We start from the raw sequence: 16,465 nt of genomic DNA on the forward strand, positions 1-16,465 counted from the left end.
CTAGCTCCTGTTATTATTTAGCTGGCTAGTTTTTATCTGACCAGACACACTACTCAATTTCTATTTATTCAATTCAATTCAATTTTTAAATTAAATTCAGTTTTATTTATATAGTTCCAAATCACACCAACAGTTAGTTGCTTTAATTGTCTTTGTACTGTAATGTAAAGACCCATAGAAGGAAAACAGAAAAAAACCCAAAACCAAACAACAACAATCAGATAATCCCTATGAGCAAGCATTTTGGAGACAGTGGGAAAGAAAAAACTGCCTTTTAGCAGGAAGAAACCTTTAGCAGAACCAGGCTCAGGGAGGGCTGCCGTCTGTTGCGACCAGGTGAGGGGAAGAAGACAGGACATAGTTATGAGTATATATTTTTCCCGTTAAAGAAACAAAAATAAATAAATAAAAAAGCTCTTCTCATTTAAAACTTCTAGAGCGTGCAAAAAAATGTGTAAAACCAAGTGTTTCAGGCAGTCTGTAGCCTGAGCTTTTGGCATGTAAAGAAAATCATAGTAGGTCCACTTTAAATCAAAGGATCACATGAAACAAATGTGGATTTTTTTTTTCTTACACTCATCCAAAGTCAGATTATGTGTTTAAAGCAATGTCTGCTGCTAGATTTTTGCAGCAGGAGGAAAGTAAATGAAGGCCACTCAGTCACTGATGGGCTGGAGACAGAAACAGAGCCACTTTGTCTTCAATAATCTCAGCGCAATATCCCTCGCATCTCATCTCCCGAGAGCATCATTTCCCTTTATGGCTCACACTCCTAAATGGCTGAATTATGCCACCAAAGATCAATGCAAAATTTCACCACTCCCTAGCGTCTCAAGACAAGTTGGCTTTCCAGCCCTTAATCTTAAAATTATAGGCCTTTGGAGCCTGTCTGGCATATAAGACCTATGAGCACAGCATTAGAAGTAAATCTCTCTTTGCCCACTAGATGTATAAGGATGTTATGATTTAGGAATATAAAATGACATAAATCTTGACTTGGTCTACATAGAATTTAAGCCACGTTTATCTTAGGCCAATCAGACAACAGCAATATTTCCATTCACCTACAGGTAACCATGAAGGGAAATTCTCAGATCACACTGAACCTCTGCCACCATCTGCTGGTTAAACAAAAAACCCCATCCACTCCTCAGAAGAATATATTTCTTTAATACATTTCTCAATTCACCAGTCACATTACAGCCGACATGATTACTTTTTATATTATCAAAATCACTGAAAAAAAAAAATGCAGTATCATAAATATATGACAGTCTCATATATATATTTTTTGTACATATTCATTTCAAAGGTCCCTTAGTTTAAAAATAAGTGTACAACCCACCTAAAAATCTGATAGAAATCTGCTAAATTCAGCGCTGTTTTTTTTCCTGTAAGAAGTATTTGAAACAGAATGGCTTCTGTCTTTAAAGGGAAGCAACTATAAAGTAATGATTGCCTTGATCTCATTTTATTGCTAGAAAGATATCCTGATTCATCAAACAACCATTGAAGATCTTAACATATGTTCAATTAAATAAGATTTAAAAAGGCCCTATTAGCAAAAGCAGAAGCATAGCACACGGACATTTTACACACAAAAAAAAAAAAAAAAAACAACAAAAAAAACAAACTGATTATTTCAAAGGTACAAATGTGAAAATGTGGAGTGTGGCTTACACGCTGACGGTGTGAATCTGAATTACAGTCAAAGACAAACAGTTCAGGTCAGGAAACAAGTGAAAAGATCAACAGGAAGACTTTAAAAGCATCTTGTGCTTATTCTGCTCCTCATAGGGGAGCACATGTTTTTAAACACCTCCCTCCCTGATTTGTTCACCATCTCCCCTCTATTTACACGTCAATCCATCCCATTAATGTTCGTCTTTATATCGGTCTCACTGCCAGTCTTCATCGTCGTCATCCTCCCCCTCTGATGAGTCCTCTTGGCTGCTGGCCTCAGCCTGCTCTGACGCTCCATTCCCATTACCTCCCCGCTGGGTCTCTGCAGCAGACACAGCTGCCGCCGCTGCTGCTGCTGCCACCGCCTTCCTGGCTTGAGCTTGAGCTGCTGCCTGCTCCTCCTCCTCCTTCTGACGCAGCGCTGCAGCCTTCTTCTCCTGCTCGGCATGACTCTTCATGTGAGCGCTTCGACTCTTCACTTTATAAAACACTCTGTAAGGGAGGAAAAGGGTGCAGCGTTATGCTTGATAGCAACTGTTTGGAATAAAGCGGCGCTATTGAAAAAATAAATAAATAAATAAATATATCACGGAATTCACGGAAACTTCTAAACACACTGTGCCCCACAGAGATCAGCACACTGAGATGAACCAAAAATCACCAGCATTATTTGGACTCTTATAATGAATGAGCAAACATTCATAACACAATGCTAACAGGTCAGGAATTAACGCCAATCTCTGTGATGGCTTTTGTCGTACCTGTTGCATTTCTTGCAAGGAAAAATCTGCTCAGGTTCCTGCGAGGGCTTCAGTGGCACCCGGGGCTTCTTTGCAGCAGGCTCGGCCCGAGATCTGGGAAGTGCTGGAGACTGATGAGCCTCTTTATGAACAGTATCTGGCTCTTTGAGCACCAGCACTGTTCCTGCCTGAAGAGGCAGAAACAGAAGGTTGCGTTTTAGCACAGTTGAGACCAATGGTTCATAAAATTTAGATTTTTTCAAATAAATAAATATATTGTTTTTTCCTTATTTTAAATATATTAACTGATAAGGATGTGTATCAAAGAACTATGAAATGAAACTTACATAGTCATGAACCTGTAGTGACTGAGCGACCCTCGCCTGCTGTTTTCTCTCATTGATTTGCTCTAAAGACATATTCTTCTTGTCATCCTCATCCGCTTCACCTTGAGTCATCTTCGGCTGCTGTGAACTCTGTAAGGAATCCCACCAGGGAAATTAGGCAGACTATGACCCAGAATCTTAAACATTACTTCAAGACAATAAGATCCTTGTTTCTTCATTAAAGGGGACCCGTTATTTATTTTTTTACCCTAGTCTTTCTTCTTAATTGTCCCCCCCCCAAAAAAACCCAAACAAACAAAAACAGAGGTTTTCCTTAATAAAGTCGCAGCTGTTGAGAGTTTTGCAGCCTCCACTCCCTGGTACACTTGACTCAGCTTTCTCAAGATTTCCTCAAAATGCTTTCTTAGTTGCCAGACCCCCCCCCCCTTCCTAAAAAAAAAGAAAGCACATTAACAGTGGATACACAAAATGTATTACTCTATTCAAGGAACCCAGATGAGGGGCAGCCAATCAGAAGTAAAGTGGGTATCTTGTTTCAAACTAACAGGCTCTATATACGGGGAAGGATAGGATTAGATTAAAAATTGGATCTAGACATCTTTATATAGAGTAATAATCATATACAAATATGATTATTACTCTACATTTTTAGACCAGCTAATGTGCAACCCTTCTTTTCTCACAACCACCAACTCATCGTTCTTGATTCCAGTGGTCTTAACATTTTGCGTGGCCAGAGCACATCCTTATTTTGGTACTTTTGTAAATAACTGCTGTCAACCAGAGAATAGGTCCAGGGGTTGCTTTATTTAGGGTCACACAAATACATGTATCAGAAATGCTGAAGAAAGCCACTGGCTGAAGGGTGTCTGTTTCTTTTTGCTGCCGTGTATTTAAAATAACATAGCAGCAAAAAGACGTGGCACAAAGCATATTTCTCCATGTGCAGACATCTGTATTCACACACAATGAAACCCCTTCTTAAAAACACTCAAGTTCCATTTGATTAGTTGAAAAATGTTGACATATACGGTCATGGTAAACAGTACACCAATCAATTCAAAGGTTTTATGTACAAGCACATAATCTAAAGCACACCTGGTGTACTTAATGCTAGGTAAATACAACCTCAGGTGAGCAACAATACAACATATTACAAAGTGTTATTATTTATTTAACAACAATTTTGCCAAAAATTAAGAAGCAGTGTTTGAAAAGCTGAGTGCATCCCATAATTCAAGAGCTTATTTAACCACCTTTAGAAGCACTAATGTGAAGTAACTGTTTTCTGTGACTTAATCAGTCTCTCACATCATTGTGGAGGAATTTTGTCCCACCCTTCTTTACAGTGTTGCTTCAGTTCACTAAAGTTTGCAGGCATTTGTTTATGCACAGCTCTCCAAGCTCCTGCAAAAACATTTCAGTCAGGTTGACGTCGGGTTTTTAATTGGACAATTATAACACCCAGAAATGATGTTGCAGATTTACTGCTGGGTTTGGGGTCGTTCTCCTGTTTTATAACTCTAAGCTTAAGCTGTTGGACAAGTGGCCTCACATGGTTGACTTTGACTGCAAAACCAAGCCCAAATCCTCACTCCTCCACCAACGTGCCTGACAGTTGGTATCAGGCGCTTGTGCTCTAATGTGTGTTTGTATGAGAGGAGTTTCAGCAGATGTGGCGCTATTAATTATGGCCATGAGGCTGTTGAAGAGGCCTTGGTTTCAAGCCACACTGAAGTCATTTATTGCACGTCTTCCTCCTGCTCTCTTACCCAGCTTTCCCGATTCCTCTCCACTGCCCTATCTCAATAAAGGTTAACAAAATCAATCAAATGCATTTGATTAGCAGCACCTGGCTGCCACGTAGCCTCTTGAGGCTGTAATTGTTCACACAGTGCTTCTGCATTTTGGTTTAACTTTTGTTTGATAAACAACAAATTAAAGGACCAGATTACTTCACCTTAGAATTCAGGATGTGCTTTTTATTACCATGACTGCATATTGACTCTTTAAAATAAAGGTCAGATTTAACCGCGCTTACCTTGACGTCCACGACTGCCTCTGCGTGTTTTTCCACAGGTGAATCAGGAGGGCCGAACATTAAAATCCCATTGCGACCAACTTTCACCTGCTTCTTGTATGTGTAGTAGAACTCCACACACTGAGCCACGGTCTTAGTCCGCACCTTTAAAACAGTCAGAGAAGCGTGCACATGTAAAGCTTTATTGAATAATAAGAATACGTAAGATAATCCTTGAGAAGTCACTCTGTCTCAGCTTATTTTACCGCTTTTTTTTTTAAAGCCCACATTTCCTATAAAAATAGTCATTTCCTGTCGCAAAGAGGATGTGAATTTTTCAGTCTGAATGACTTTTTGAACCTTTTTAAAGATGCAGCTCGTCTTTGTGTTGAGAGGTGAGCGTCCTCTTCCTGTTTACTCATTTTCCATTACATCTAAATCTGGCATCATGCAGCAAAGACCGAACGTCTTAACTATTATTGTCTTGTTTGATTAAAGCAATTACGTGAATGCCTCGAGGAGTGCACAAAGGATTTATTGACGCTACACAGAGTGCATTTAATCGTATGCAACTGTTTGTTTGGTTGCTTTCTTCCCCCCCACTGATTCACAGTTGTTCTTGCTGCAGGGTCAAATTAACGAACATACCAGTTTCTGCACCAGAAAGAAGTCCTTCCTGTAGGCAGAGATCCCCTTATTGAAAAACCGCTTCTCCTCTGCTGTCCAGCTGTCAGAGCCTGAGGGGAAAACAAATGCAGTAAAAATAGGCGAGTGAGCAAGAGCATAAATTGCAGAGAAAGGCAAAGAGAAAGCACGTGACAGCTGATTGAAGCAATTAGCATAAAAAGCTTCTTTTTGTTGTTGTTACCTGAGTAGTGATAACCTATCAATTGATGGCCTTTGGGGAAAATTGGATCCTGATGCATCAAACGTCCCAGTGTTTCCTTAAAAGTTGGCATCACCGTGAGCAAAGGCATGTCCCTCATTTGAAAGCTATGAAACACTTACAAGTAGTAGTGTAAATAATGTAATATCTGTACGTCACTTTACTCACAAGGAAATCTCCTCCACATTCATGAAAACAGTGCAAAGCCAGCTCCTGATTGGTTCCTCCTCCTCTCAAAACGCTCGAACATGCCATGTTCATCAAATCCTCCACTACAAAGAGAACGTGAGGAGTGTCGATGGTGACAAAAAGCTCAAAGTATGAATAAAAAGCGAGGTCGGTAGGTCACATGTTATGATGGACACTTACTGGTCTCTTTGTCACCATGTTTGAAGGCGGCGTCATCAATAGGAACCCAAACCAAGTCCGCTTTGTGCTGGGCGGACTGGGAAGAAGCTTCATCTTGCAAATCAGGAATTTCTGCCTGGTACTTTTGCCCAATGTTGATCCGTCTGAATGCCAACACAGAGGGCTGAGTTATGAAGCCGTCAGTTAGAAACAATAGTAGGTTGTTTGGATGTTTAAGTGCTACTCACGGTTCGAGGCTCACAGGTGTAGCCTCGGCGTTCAAGGTGAAGCTAGGCGGCGTAACGTCTGAACTCGCTGGAAGAGGCGAATGAAAAAGCTCTTGCTTGTTAAGTAATTTATTCAAACAAGTAACTCACATATATCACTGCAAAAGAACTGAAGCAAACGAGACTCACTGGAACGCAGAAGGCTCCGAGCTGCAGACTTGGGCGTAGGCGGGGGCGGCAGGATTTGGTTGGTTACAGCTATGTTAGTGAGGAAGGTGGAGAAGTAGAGTCCGGAGCCCTCCCGCACAGGAGACAGGATGGGTGGTGGCGTGTATGGGGGAAAGGTAAGAGGGTTGTCCATCAGGCGCACCGGAGAACGGAGGTTGCTCTGAAAGGAAGTGATGCTGGAGTAGACGGATGGTGCGATGAAGGTGGATGGTTTGGGGGGAGGGATGATGAGAGGTTCGGGACGTGGCCTGCGCTTCAGTTTAGCTTTTCCGTCCTCATCAAGTCCTGTATCGCTTTCCTCATCCTGGATGGAAGAAGCAGAGTTAACACAAACCTATATTTTTTATAACAATCATGAGCAGGTTTCACGCCTGACTGATCAAATTCAAGGAATAAATTCTCCCTGCTATCCTCCACTTTCCTCCTGTATTAACCTTTATTGCTCCTGGATCAGACACAACCGGCCATAAAGCTGACTGAACGTTCTCACGTGGTTTATTGTGACGCAATCTAAGTTTCTCTGTGAGAAGGGAAAAGCCACACACAGACGACAACGCCTCATCAGCTGGGGTGTAAATGGATTTTACACAACAAGTCAGGTTAGAAAGGCGTTTTTAAAGTTCACCGATTTATTATTAAATCTCAGGTCCAGATCGTTAACTGTATTAAAACATCCTTTTGGACTAAACCGTTTCTGATATTCAAATTATGCTAGTGTTTTGAGACTTATGTGATAAAGTTTTGTACCTCTATGTCCAACATTTGAGGACCTTGTTGGAAATTAAAGGAACAGTCCCACACAGAACAACTGAACATTTTCTCAGGCCTGTAGTGCCATTTCTCTGTTGGTGTCAAACGCCCAGCTTTGGAGGAATTGCCTGTGCATTCAGCTGGGACTTGCCTTAATTTTATGACTTTGCAAAAAATAAATAAAACTCAGCTGCAACTCCAGAAATCCCAGCGCCCAGTTTCTCCAGTAAACGGAGAAACAGAATCAGAGCTGGCACAAGCTAAAATCCCCTCTGAAGAAGTACTAGGACCACATTAAGGAAAAGTACATTGTTGTTCATTTCATTTTAAATTTGGAGATTAAAGTTGTAGTTTGAAGTCAAACAACTCCCACGGCTGCTATACTCTCTACAAAATGCCGGGTATAGATGAGTAATTGAAACGCCAACTTTAATCTCTGTATTTTGACTGTTTTCTCAAAATGAACAATGACATTTATGTTGTTGCACTAATACTCCTACCTAATACTATCATTAATGTTTACTTCTCACCCCACTGTCACAACCACATGCAACGACATGCATGCTAGCTTAATTTGCGATTCTAAACTGAATGTGTGAATGATCACCCATTTTTTTTTGTACAAGCCCTGTGACAGATTCATGACCTGTCTGGGTTATGTGGTTATGAAAATGTATGAATAAAGTCATTCTGAAAAAGACAATGAAGCTGAATTTTGCAAATGTATTTTTGGCACGTTTAGCCCTAAACGGGTCATGGTGTCGCTTTACAGTAAGAATAAGCAGACCTCTCTTCACCAAACCTACTCGACCAGATAAAAATATCTAAGCTCAATTCGGAGTTTGTCTTCTCCCTACATTGATTTTTTTGCATTACACACATAAAATAGATTTAATCATCTGGCCCAGTGATGAGTGTACTTCCTGAATCTGACTTCACTGTGAACCTACAGTCTGTAATGATGTTCATGTGGTTCAGGATTTTGGAATTAATGAGTCACATCATCTAATTCAGTCCATAAATTGTGGGTTGGTCCAAGTTTCAGTTGCACATCTCTGTTACTCCTCAGCAGATGTCTGAAAGACTCAAAGTCTCAATGTTTAACCACTGCGAGGTCTGAGCCGACCCATGAGAAGTTGAACTTTGAGGTTGTTTGTGTAACTAGGTGGGATGACATTGTCTTTGCTAACAATACTGCTCAAACTTGCATTTTAAAGGGGGGTATCAAGGTAGTTATGCAATGTGGTCTAAGCCTGAATAAACATCTACAAACACGACGGCTGTAAATGTTTCATCGTGGTATGCAAAAAAAGAAAAATGTCCCTTTAAAGTGACTGAAAGGAAAACAATTCAAATCTCTCGTCCTTAGGGAACTAACCTGAGCAAAACTCTCAGTCATGGTGCTTCTCAGCGATCGCCGGCGAGCCACAATGACAGAAGGTTTGCGATCGGATGGTGCAGCAGGCCGCTCGCCCTGACCGGGCCGCCCCTGAGCCCAGCCACCCTGAGGATCTGTTTGACCTCTGTGGACTGGCACAGATACTGGGATGACCAGGGGCACCATTGTGGCTTGCCTGCTTGAAGCACCGTCTTCCTGTTGAGGCACAATAAGGAAAGAGGCAGGAAGATTAGAAAAGGCAGAAGAGAGTTGAGGAAGTAGCAGGAAAATAAAGGAAAAGGGATTGAGATATAAAAAGAGGAAGAAGTCCAAGTGGTCACATGAGCTTTTTTTGCATTCGGCTCCAATTTAAAAAAAAAAAAAGAAAAAAAAAAAAAAAGAAAGAATCAGAATTACTGTTTCTGAACAGAAATATCTATTCTTTCGTTGTTTTTTGTAACATTTGAATCACTAAAAAGTCCCCAAGATACAACAGACATACATTTCTTACATTCACCAGCCACTTTATTAGGTACAGCTGCTTTAACTGCTCATCAGTACAAATATCCAATCAGTTAATCACATGGCAGCAACCCGGTGCAAATAGACACAGTTAAGATGATCCGCTGAAGTGCAAATCAACCACTTGGAAGAAATGCGATTTAAGTGACTTTAAATGTGGCATTGTTGGTGCCAGATGAGCTTGTCTGAGTATTTCAGAAACTGCTGATCTACTGGGATTTTCCCACACAAGCATCTCTAGGGTTTACAGAGAATGATCAGAAAAAGAGAAAATATCCTGCGAGCAGCAGTTCTCTGGGAAAATTGCCTCGTTGATGCCAAAGATCAGGGGAGAATGCCCAGACTACTTTGAGCTGTTAAATAGGCAACAGTATCTTCAATAATAACAATCAAGGTACGCAGAAGAGCATCTCTTAACTCACAACATGAGCTACAGCAGCAGAAGACCACACTGGGTGCCACTCCTGGCAGCTAAGACAGGAAACGGAGGCAACAACTCAAACAGGCTCAACGGTTGCACAACAGATGAAAAATGTTACCCGGTCTGTTGAGTCTCAGTTTCTGCACCGACATCCAGGTGGTAGGTCAGAATTTAGTGTAAACAACAGGATAGCGCACCATCCTCTCAAACTGTTCTTGAACATCCCAGTGAGCTCAGTGGCCTTCGCAGCCACCAGATCTCAATCTGGCTGAGCACTTTTGGGATGTGGCAGAACTGGAGATTCATGCAATGGACGTGCAGCTGATAAATCTGCAGTGTTATGTCATGACATCAATATGCATCAAAATCTCTGAGGAATGTTTCCAGCACCTTGCTTTAGTTATGCATACACTAGCAGATCTAGTTGTACCTAATAAAGTGTCCAGTGAACATAGAAAGCACAAAAAAAATGCAAATAAAGTTCAAAAATATATTATTCGAATAAAAAGTAGCAATGACAACAAAAACATGATACTATCACGTCAATCTGGACAAATTTCTCTGAGACAACTCATTTAATCAATGCCACAGAGGATTAAAGAATAGAGGGGAACATGTACCCAATAAAGTGGCAGATGAGTTTACTTTTAAGATTTAAAAGCACCTAAATGATAAAGTAGTAACTTATTATTTTCCTCAAAATTAATTCCTCAACCAATAAACCACATATCAGCTTGAAACGCCATAATTAAGAGATCAATTAAAAATGAAAATTTAAAATAAACACCACAGAGCAGAAAAATTAAAGTCTCTTTCAAAACATGTGCATTCCACCTGTAAAATAAAAATAGAAATATATAAAATTTCATCATAGGGCTTTACAAGCACATACTTTGGCAGGCTTTCGGAGACGTCCACATGCCTGCCTGGTATTTCTGCTCATTCTAACTCAAAGAAAAACTAGCAAAATGAGTAATCCTGGCTTCTAGTGGTGGGGGTTAAAGCATGAATCAGTTTTGTGATTTATAATTAGTAAAAGTTAAGAACAAAAGTAAAGACACTCGTCTCGTCTCCTGACCTAGAAAACAAAGTGCAGTTTAACTAACCACAACGAAACAGCTCTGGGTTGTGAATCGCCACCTTAAACCTGTTTGGCGTGTAGTGGGGAGAAAAGGAGTGTAGCTATACAGGTTGACAGTGCTGCCCCTCCCTAGCTCTGCTGAATGACTGGGAAAAGGCCTGAGGAATGTGGAGGTGTGCAGACATGCAGCTGCTCCAACGTGCGCGCGGTGCAAGAAAGCCTTCGATAAGCTTCGTAACCCCCTGAGGGAAGAGGACTACCTGTCCGTTTGCTTGCGTTAAAATGGACTCAGACTGAGTTTTACTCATTTCTGCGACTTGTGTTTATGTAAAAAAAACAACAACAAAATAAAAACTGCTAAAGAAACCTTAAAGAAGCAGGCCCCAGTGGGTGTGCCACGATTAAAGTAAATATTATATATCCTGAATAAAACGACAGAGCGTATCATCTTTCATACAGCAGTAAAATGAGGAGAGCAGATCAAAAAGGCGAATCTTCAGTGAACGGCAGACATTCAGGTTTCACCAGATACGTTGTCTGCAGTATCGATGTGCAACTTGTTAAAACAGCCCGCAATGGCTGAGGCTCAACAGCTGCACGAGTCGAGTAAACAAGCCCAAGAAAAGGATTTTGTAAACCATAGGGAAGTTCTGCATAGAAACAGAGTCCTTCCTCTTTGTACAGCTGCTTGCCAACTTTGCCAGATGAGAAAATCTGCTCTCACTTGCACAAATGAGCTGCCTGCCCCGTTCCCTCTCAAGCAACCTGAGCCTAAGAGTATTTTATTTCTTTTTTTTTTTAAATCATATTACTCTCATAAATGATTGATATATTCCCTACAGCAGCAGTGTAATGAGCCATTTCTCTTTTACCTTTACAATTTTTGCAGGCAGGGACTCCATCTCTGACGCCTTCTGTGCCAGGGTTTCCAAGTTGATCTCCTTGGATGCTCTCCTTCTCCTACGGATGACCCCTCCTGTTGTCACTTGGCTTTCCCCTGCTTTCGCAACCTGCGCACCCGCTACTCCGTTTTGGGGCGGTGGAGGCTCTTTGGCTTGAGACCAAATGTTTGTGGAAGGGGGATCCAGTGGCGACTGCCCCTCCCTGGAAAGGCGACGCGAGCGCCGAGGAGCAGCCGCGTTTGCGGGCTCTGTGGGATTTGCGCCGGCCTTTTCGGGGCATTGATCAGGAACGGCTGACGCGTCACAGCTTTGAGCCTCTGCTTCCTGCTGCGGCTCCGTCGACTGAACATCTTCTTTGGACCCAGTTTCAGATGGAGGCGGCTCGGCAGGCTGATAAGCGACGAAGTTTTGGGTCTGCTGCTGTTTTGGTTGCACCTGTGGCTGTGTCGTGTCTTGCTGTGACACATTTTGCTGCTGTAGCTGCTGCTGTTGTTGCATTTGCTGGATTTGTTGCTGTCTCTCCTGGAGCTGCTGCTGATACTGTTGCTGCATTTGTTGCTGCAGCTGTTGGATTTGATGTTGCTGGATTTGGTGCTGCTGTTGCTGCAAATGTTGCTGTTGTTGCTGCTGCTGCTGCAACTGAATCTGATGCTGTTGATGCAACTGTTGTTGCTGCTGCTGCTGTTGTTGTTGGTGATGATGGTGATGATGAATTTGTTGCTGTTGTTGTTGTTGCTGCTGCTGCTGCTGCATCTGGTGTAGAAGCTGCTGCTGAGTTTTGGGCTGCTCACTGTAGGGCAGGTTCGGAATTGCCTTGTTTGCTGGAAAAACCGAGTAATAGCCAGATGAGAACTGTTGCTTGCTGGGTCTAAATGTTGCCTGGAAGGGCTGCAGCATGGACCCCTGCAAACCATGAGGTGGCACATGTGACTGGCCTTGGAGCTCCACGCCTTTGTGGCCATGTTGATAGGCTTGCAGCTGAGCCTGGTGCATTGCCGCCGCTGCAGCATGCTGTTCCCACTCGATCCCCCTGCCTTGAGCCGGAGCCTGTGTGGCATCTCTATAAACCTCCACAGGTCCGGACAGCTGATTTTCCCCTCCCATCGGCAGAGCTACACCTTCGTGGACTCCCTTGTGGAACGTCATCTGATTCCTGACATTCACTCCGCTCATGTAGGGGCCAAAATTCTGTCCCCAGGTCGACACAGGAACTTCCTGGGACCAGCCAGGGGCCTGTAAGGAGTCCTGGTGCATCCATTTTACTGGAGCACCCTGTTGATAGTGCGGTAAACTCTGGGGCCCTTTCTCTTGATTATAAACACCAGAGCTGCTGGCAGAGTCACTGTGGCTTGACTCTAAAGCTGGCGGTCCCATACCATAATAAACCTCCCCTGGGTGCTGCACAGCCTCTTTCATGGCTGCAGCACGGTGCTTACCACTCTTGTCAGTATTTACTTGAGCAGGAAGACTCATAGTAATAGAGCTTTCAGTCCCGATCTGTGAGCGTGCAAAAGCAAGTTGGTGCCTCTGTAGTGCGCTTTCACTGCTTGTGGTGAAGAAATTCTTTAACTGTGTATACAGAGGTATCTGGGAGGAAATATAAATCCCAAAGGAAAGCACAGGGTGGAGAACACGCAGTCCTCCTTCAAGAATCAAATCTGAGGCTCGCTGTCCATCCTCTTTAGGGGGTGCAAGACCTTACGATAGAAAGAAGAAGTCAGACACTTTTGTTTTCTTAGAAGACACAGAGTTTTCACTCGACTCTCAGTCGTCTTTGGCAATGAGGAAATTGAGGCCTACGCCAGCAGATAGCCCCGTTAGAGTAAAGTGAAAATATACAGGATTGCACGCAGATTGAGCAGAGAGAAAGAGTGCGCGCAGATAGGGCATTGCAAGTTTCGAAGGGACAGACAGACCTCAACACGGCGGCGCTTACAGTGTAGCTGCCATTTGGCACAACAAGAAATACAGGAAACGAAGGGGCTCGTGCAATCACCCGAGCGATAGCCAGTGATGTTTGTGTGAGAGGAGAAAAAAAGAGCAATAAGGAAGCGTCTGAGGAGCGAAGAGCTCTTAGGCAATCCAGCAGATTAAAAAGCATTACTTACACACCGTGTGATCACCTTATCAATGGTGCAAAGAGTCGCCCGTGTCCAACTCCACGGAGTCACTTTGGTTTCGATCAACTGCGCGCAGCTCCATGAAGGGATCGTGCGCAGCAAATGTCATAACTCTTGACAACTTTCCCTCGAGTTTCACAGCGCGCAATATGGCGAGCAGGCGAGCGAGCAGCCCCGCGGAAATACGCTCCAAAGTCCGGCCAGGGCCCGGGGCAGGCTCAGTAACGCCGTAGTTACAATGTTGCACACTGTATCCGCAAAACCGTACACTTCCAGGAAAACATGTCCACAACTTTCCCCCCCCCTCCACCTCCTCCCCTCCTGCACGCAACGTAAGTAAACCCACACGCGAGACGCTGAACGTGCAGCGGCCCGCTCGGGCACTTCCTCAGATCAGTGTGCTTTCGCTGAGAGGAAAGCTCCGAGTGTTTAAAGCCGCCGTTTCGGTTTGTCCGAGGTGCGCGGAAAAAGAAAAAAAGGCTGCGAAACTGCGCAAAACACGCAGAAAGTTGTGCACCTCCAAACGCACCGCCTCACCCCAAAACAGCTCAAGTCACATCCTGTTATCCAATCCGATTGTTTGGCCACTCCCATCGCCGCATCCGTGTGCGTTTGTTTCTCAGTGGCGGCTTCCCCGGAAATCGGAGGCTCGTCACACGGACGCAGTTTGTTGTTGGTTAAAATCAGGCCTCCAACCGGGTTTACGTTTGGATAATTCATCTGGTTCAACAAACCCCAGCTCTTCTATTAGAATTTATTCATCGTTTTATTCATTAAAGCGGGCTTATTACGCGTTATTTAAAGCCCAGCTACTCACTTTTATCATTTCATCCATGTTTATGTTTTTAACAAGAAACCTATTTTAAGCAGCTTCTCTGTTTCCTGCCAGAGACGAATACATTTCCCGTCATCTGCATCTGTCCACAGTGTTATTTACGAGCAGGCACCACACTGATTATCTGGGGTGCATGCACAAACCATTTTGTGCCTCATTTTTCACATGCAGAAGACCCACCTACACCCACCAGCCACTTTGGTGGTACACCTGCTCAGCTACATTTTGGCATGCAAACATTGTCAACATGACCTACTGAATAAACAGCGCATCAGAATGGTGGAAGAAAAGTCAATGACAGATAGTTTTCATCTTCTCTATTTAAATGGGTTGTTTAATGGACTGTACTTAATATTATTGTTCACCCAGTCGCGTGCACATTTATGCAGGGTCTTTTTTTTCCCTTTAAGCCTTAAGTTCTTCCTCACATTCCCACAGACTCACTCATATTACAAGGGATGCATCGGGAGAGTTCAGTCTCTTGCCCAAGGATACTTAGACATACAGACTGGGTAAGCCAGGGGCTGAACTGAGAGTGTGTCTCTGTTGGTTAAATAAAATAAATTAAATATAAATACAGAGCCCCAAACCTCCTCTGGCATTAGCATCAAGACAAAAGCTGTGCACTAGGAGCTTTGTGGTTTCCACAACTGAGCAGCTTCTGGAGGTGCAATGTGTAAGCGGCCCAGTGCTTTTGCCCATATAGTTTATGTGGAACGGGGCTCTGGGGCTTTGACTCAAACATTTTGTTCTTCACCTGCTTGTTTTTGTTAAAACAAACTTGAGGAGCGACAGGTGGCTCTGATTGAAAATCTAAAGCCACTGCATGCTCATATAGTAGCCGACTTGCAGTAAATGTTTTCTTGCTTCTCTATATTTAATAGCAACATTATTCTAAATATTGACATCATCGTGACTTTAGACTCACAAGTAAAACAGAACTCATCAATAAAATGTTTGCTAAGGTCAGAAATCCGAGAAGTCAAGTATACTTAGAGTTCTTTTTTTTTTTAGAGGGGCTGCCACTGCTAGAAATTCCAAATAATGATGACAACTTTTATAATCAGTTGTTGACCTCATGCAACACACTTTATTTATCTTAGTTTTTGATACTCATTGCATTTAAACACATAAATGAGAACACGTCATGATTTCATGAAACAGATGTGTGTTTATTTTGCATGTGTTTCAAACACACATGCCTCTGTTTGTAGCACACATGTATAGTCAACTTTTGCATGTTCAGCTCTTTATCTTTGTTTTTGTATCCCCATTGTTAGTGGGGCCCTGTATTATCGCATGCACATACAGTCAGCAATCACAAAGACGTAAACATAATACAAATATCAACTAAATTCATAGAAGAGAACACAAAAATAAAATAATAGTCAAGCTTAATATTAGACACACAAATGTGGTCACTTGGCTGCTGAGCTCTACCCAAATGAGGAAAAGATGGGCCTTCAAAATGCACCTCTTTCAAATGCAGGAACTGGAATGTACCAAGTGTCACGTCATCGCAGGGGAGGCCAAGAAATGTTTACTTTAAATAGGTTGTTTATTTTACGTGACATTTGAGTTTGGTATTCAGTTGTTTTTGTTTTTTGCATTAGATTATTGATAAGTTAAACTAACTGACAAACTAGTTGCTGTTTTATTTACTTCTTATAAGATAACTTCTTTGTTGTAGTTCCCCCGTTGGGCGTCTTTGGTGTGATCAGCCAGTATTTAAGTTCCCTTTTCTTTTGTGTCTGATAGCTCAGTTATATTTTCAGTCTGGTTTTGTGTTGTAGTTACTTTACCCTCATGCCTAACCAGCTGAGTCCCTCACAGTCTGTGTTTTTACCCCTTTTGGAGTATTTTGGAGACAAATGCTGGACTTTGTTCTCCACTTCAGGTTGACATTGTTTTGTTGATTTAGATCATAAATGCTTAGAATAAATAAGCTAATAAATGATGCATTATCACAACATTTGC

The 16,465-nt window shown here is 42.6% G+C and overlaps 1 protein-coding gene across 3 annotated transcripts; it reads right to left on the reverse strand.

The window, feature by feature from the left end:
* Positions 1-1,163: 1,163 nt before the first annotated feature.
* mideasa (mitotic deacetylase associated SANT domain protein a) lies at positions 1,164-14,239 on the reverse strand. 3 transcript variants are annotated; one of them, XM_085382041.1, is made up of 13 exons: positions 13,657-14,239; positions 11,504-13,230; positions 8,608-8,823; positions 6,441-6,783; positions 6,273-6,339; positions 6,046-6,188; positions 5,845-5,948; positions 5,659-5,734; positions 5,439-5,527; positions 4,812-4,955; positions 2,771-2,899; positions 2,445-2,611; positions 1,164-2,175 (listed from the first exon to the last, which is right to left on the reverse strand). In XM_085382041.1, exons 2-13 carry the CDS (start codon positions 13,004-13,006, stop codon positions 1,899-1,901), a joined length of 3,258 nt encoding a protein of 1,085 aa, XP_085238167.1. In that variant the 5' UTR covers positions 13,007-13,230; positions 13,657-14,239; the 3' UTR covers positions 1,164-1,898. The 3 variants fall into 3 exon arrangements, with proteins under 3 accessions (XP_085238167.1, XP_085238166.1, XP_085238165.1); XM_085382040.1 differs by having other exon boundaries at positions 13,646-14,239; XM_085382039.1 differs by having other exon boundaries at positions 13,642-14,239.
* Between the last annotated feature and the right edge of the window lie 2,226 nt (positions 14,240-16,465).

Source organism: Rhamphochromis longiceps, linkage group LG15 (assembly GCF_057381845.1).
Source record: "Rhamphochromis longiceps isolate RC_006_pf linkage group LG15, R_longiceps_female_GT1.1, whole genome shotgun sequence".
Classification (NCBI taxonomy): Eukaryota; Metazoa; Chordata; class Actinopteri; order Cichliformes; family Cichlidae; genus Rhamphochromis; species Rhamphochromis longiceps.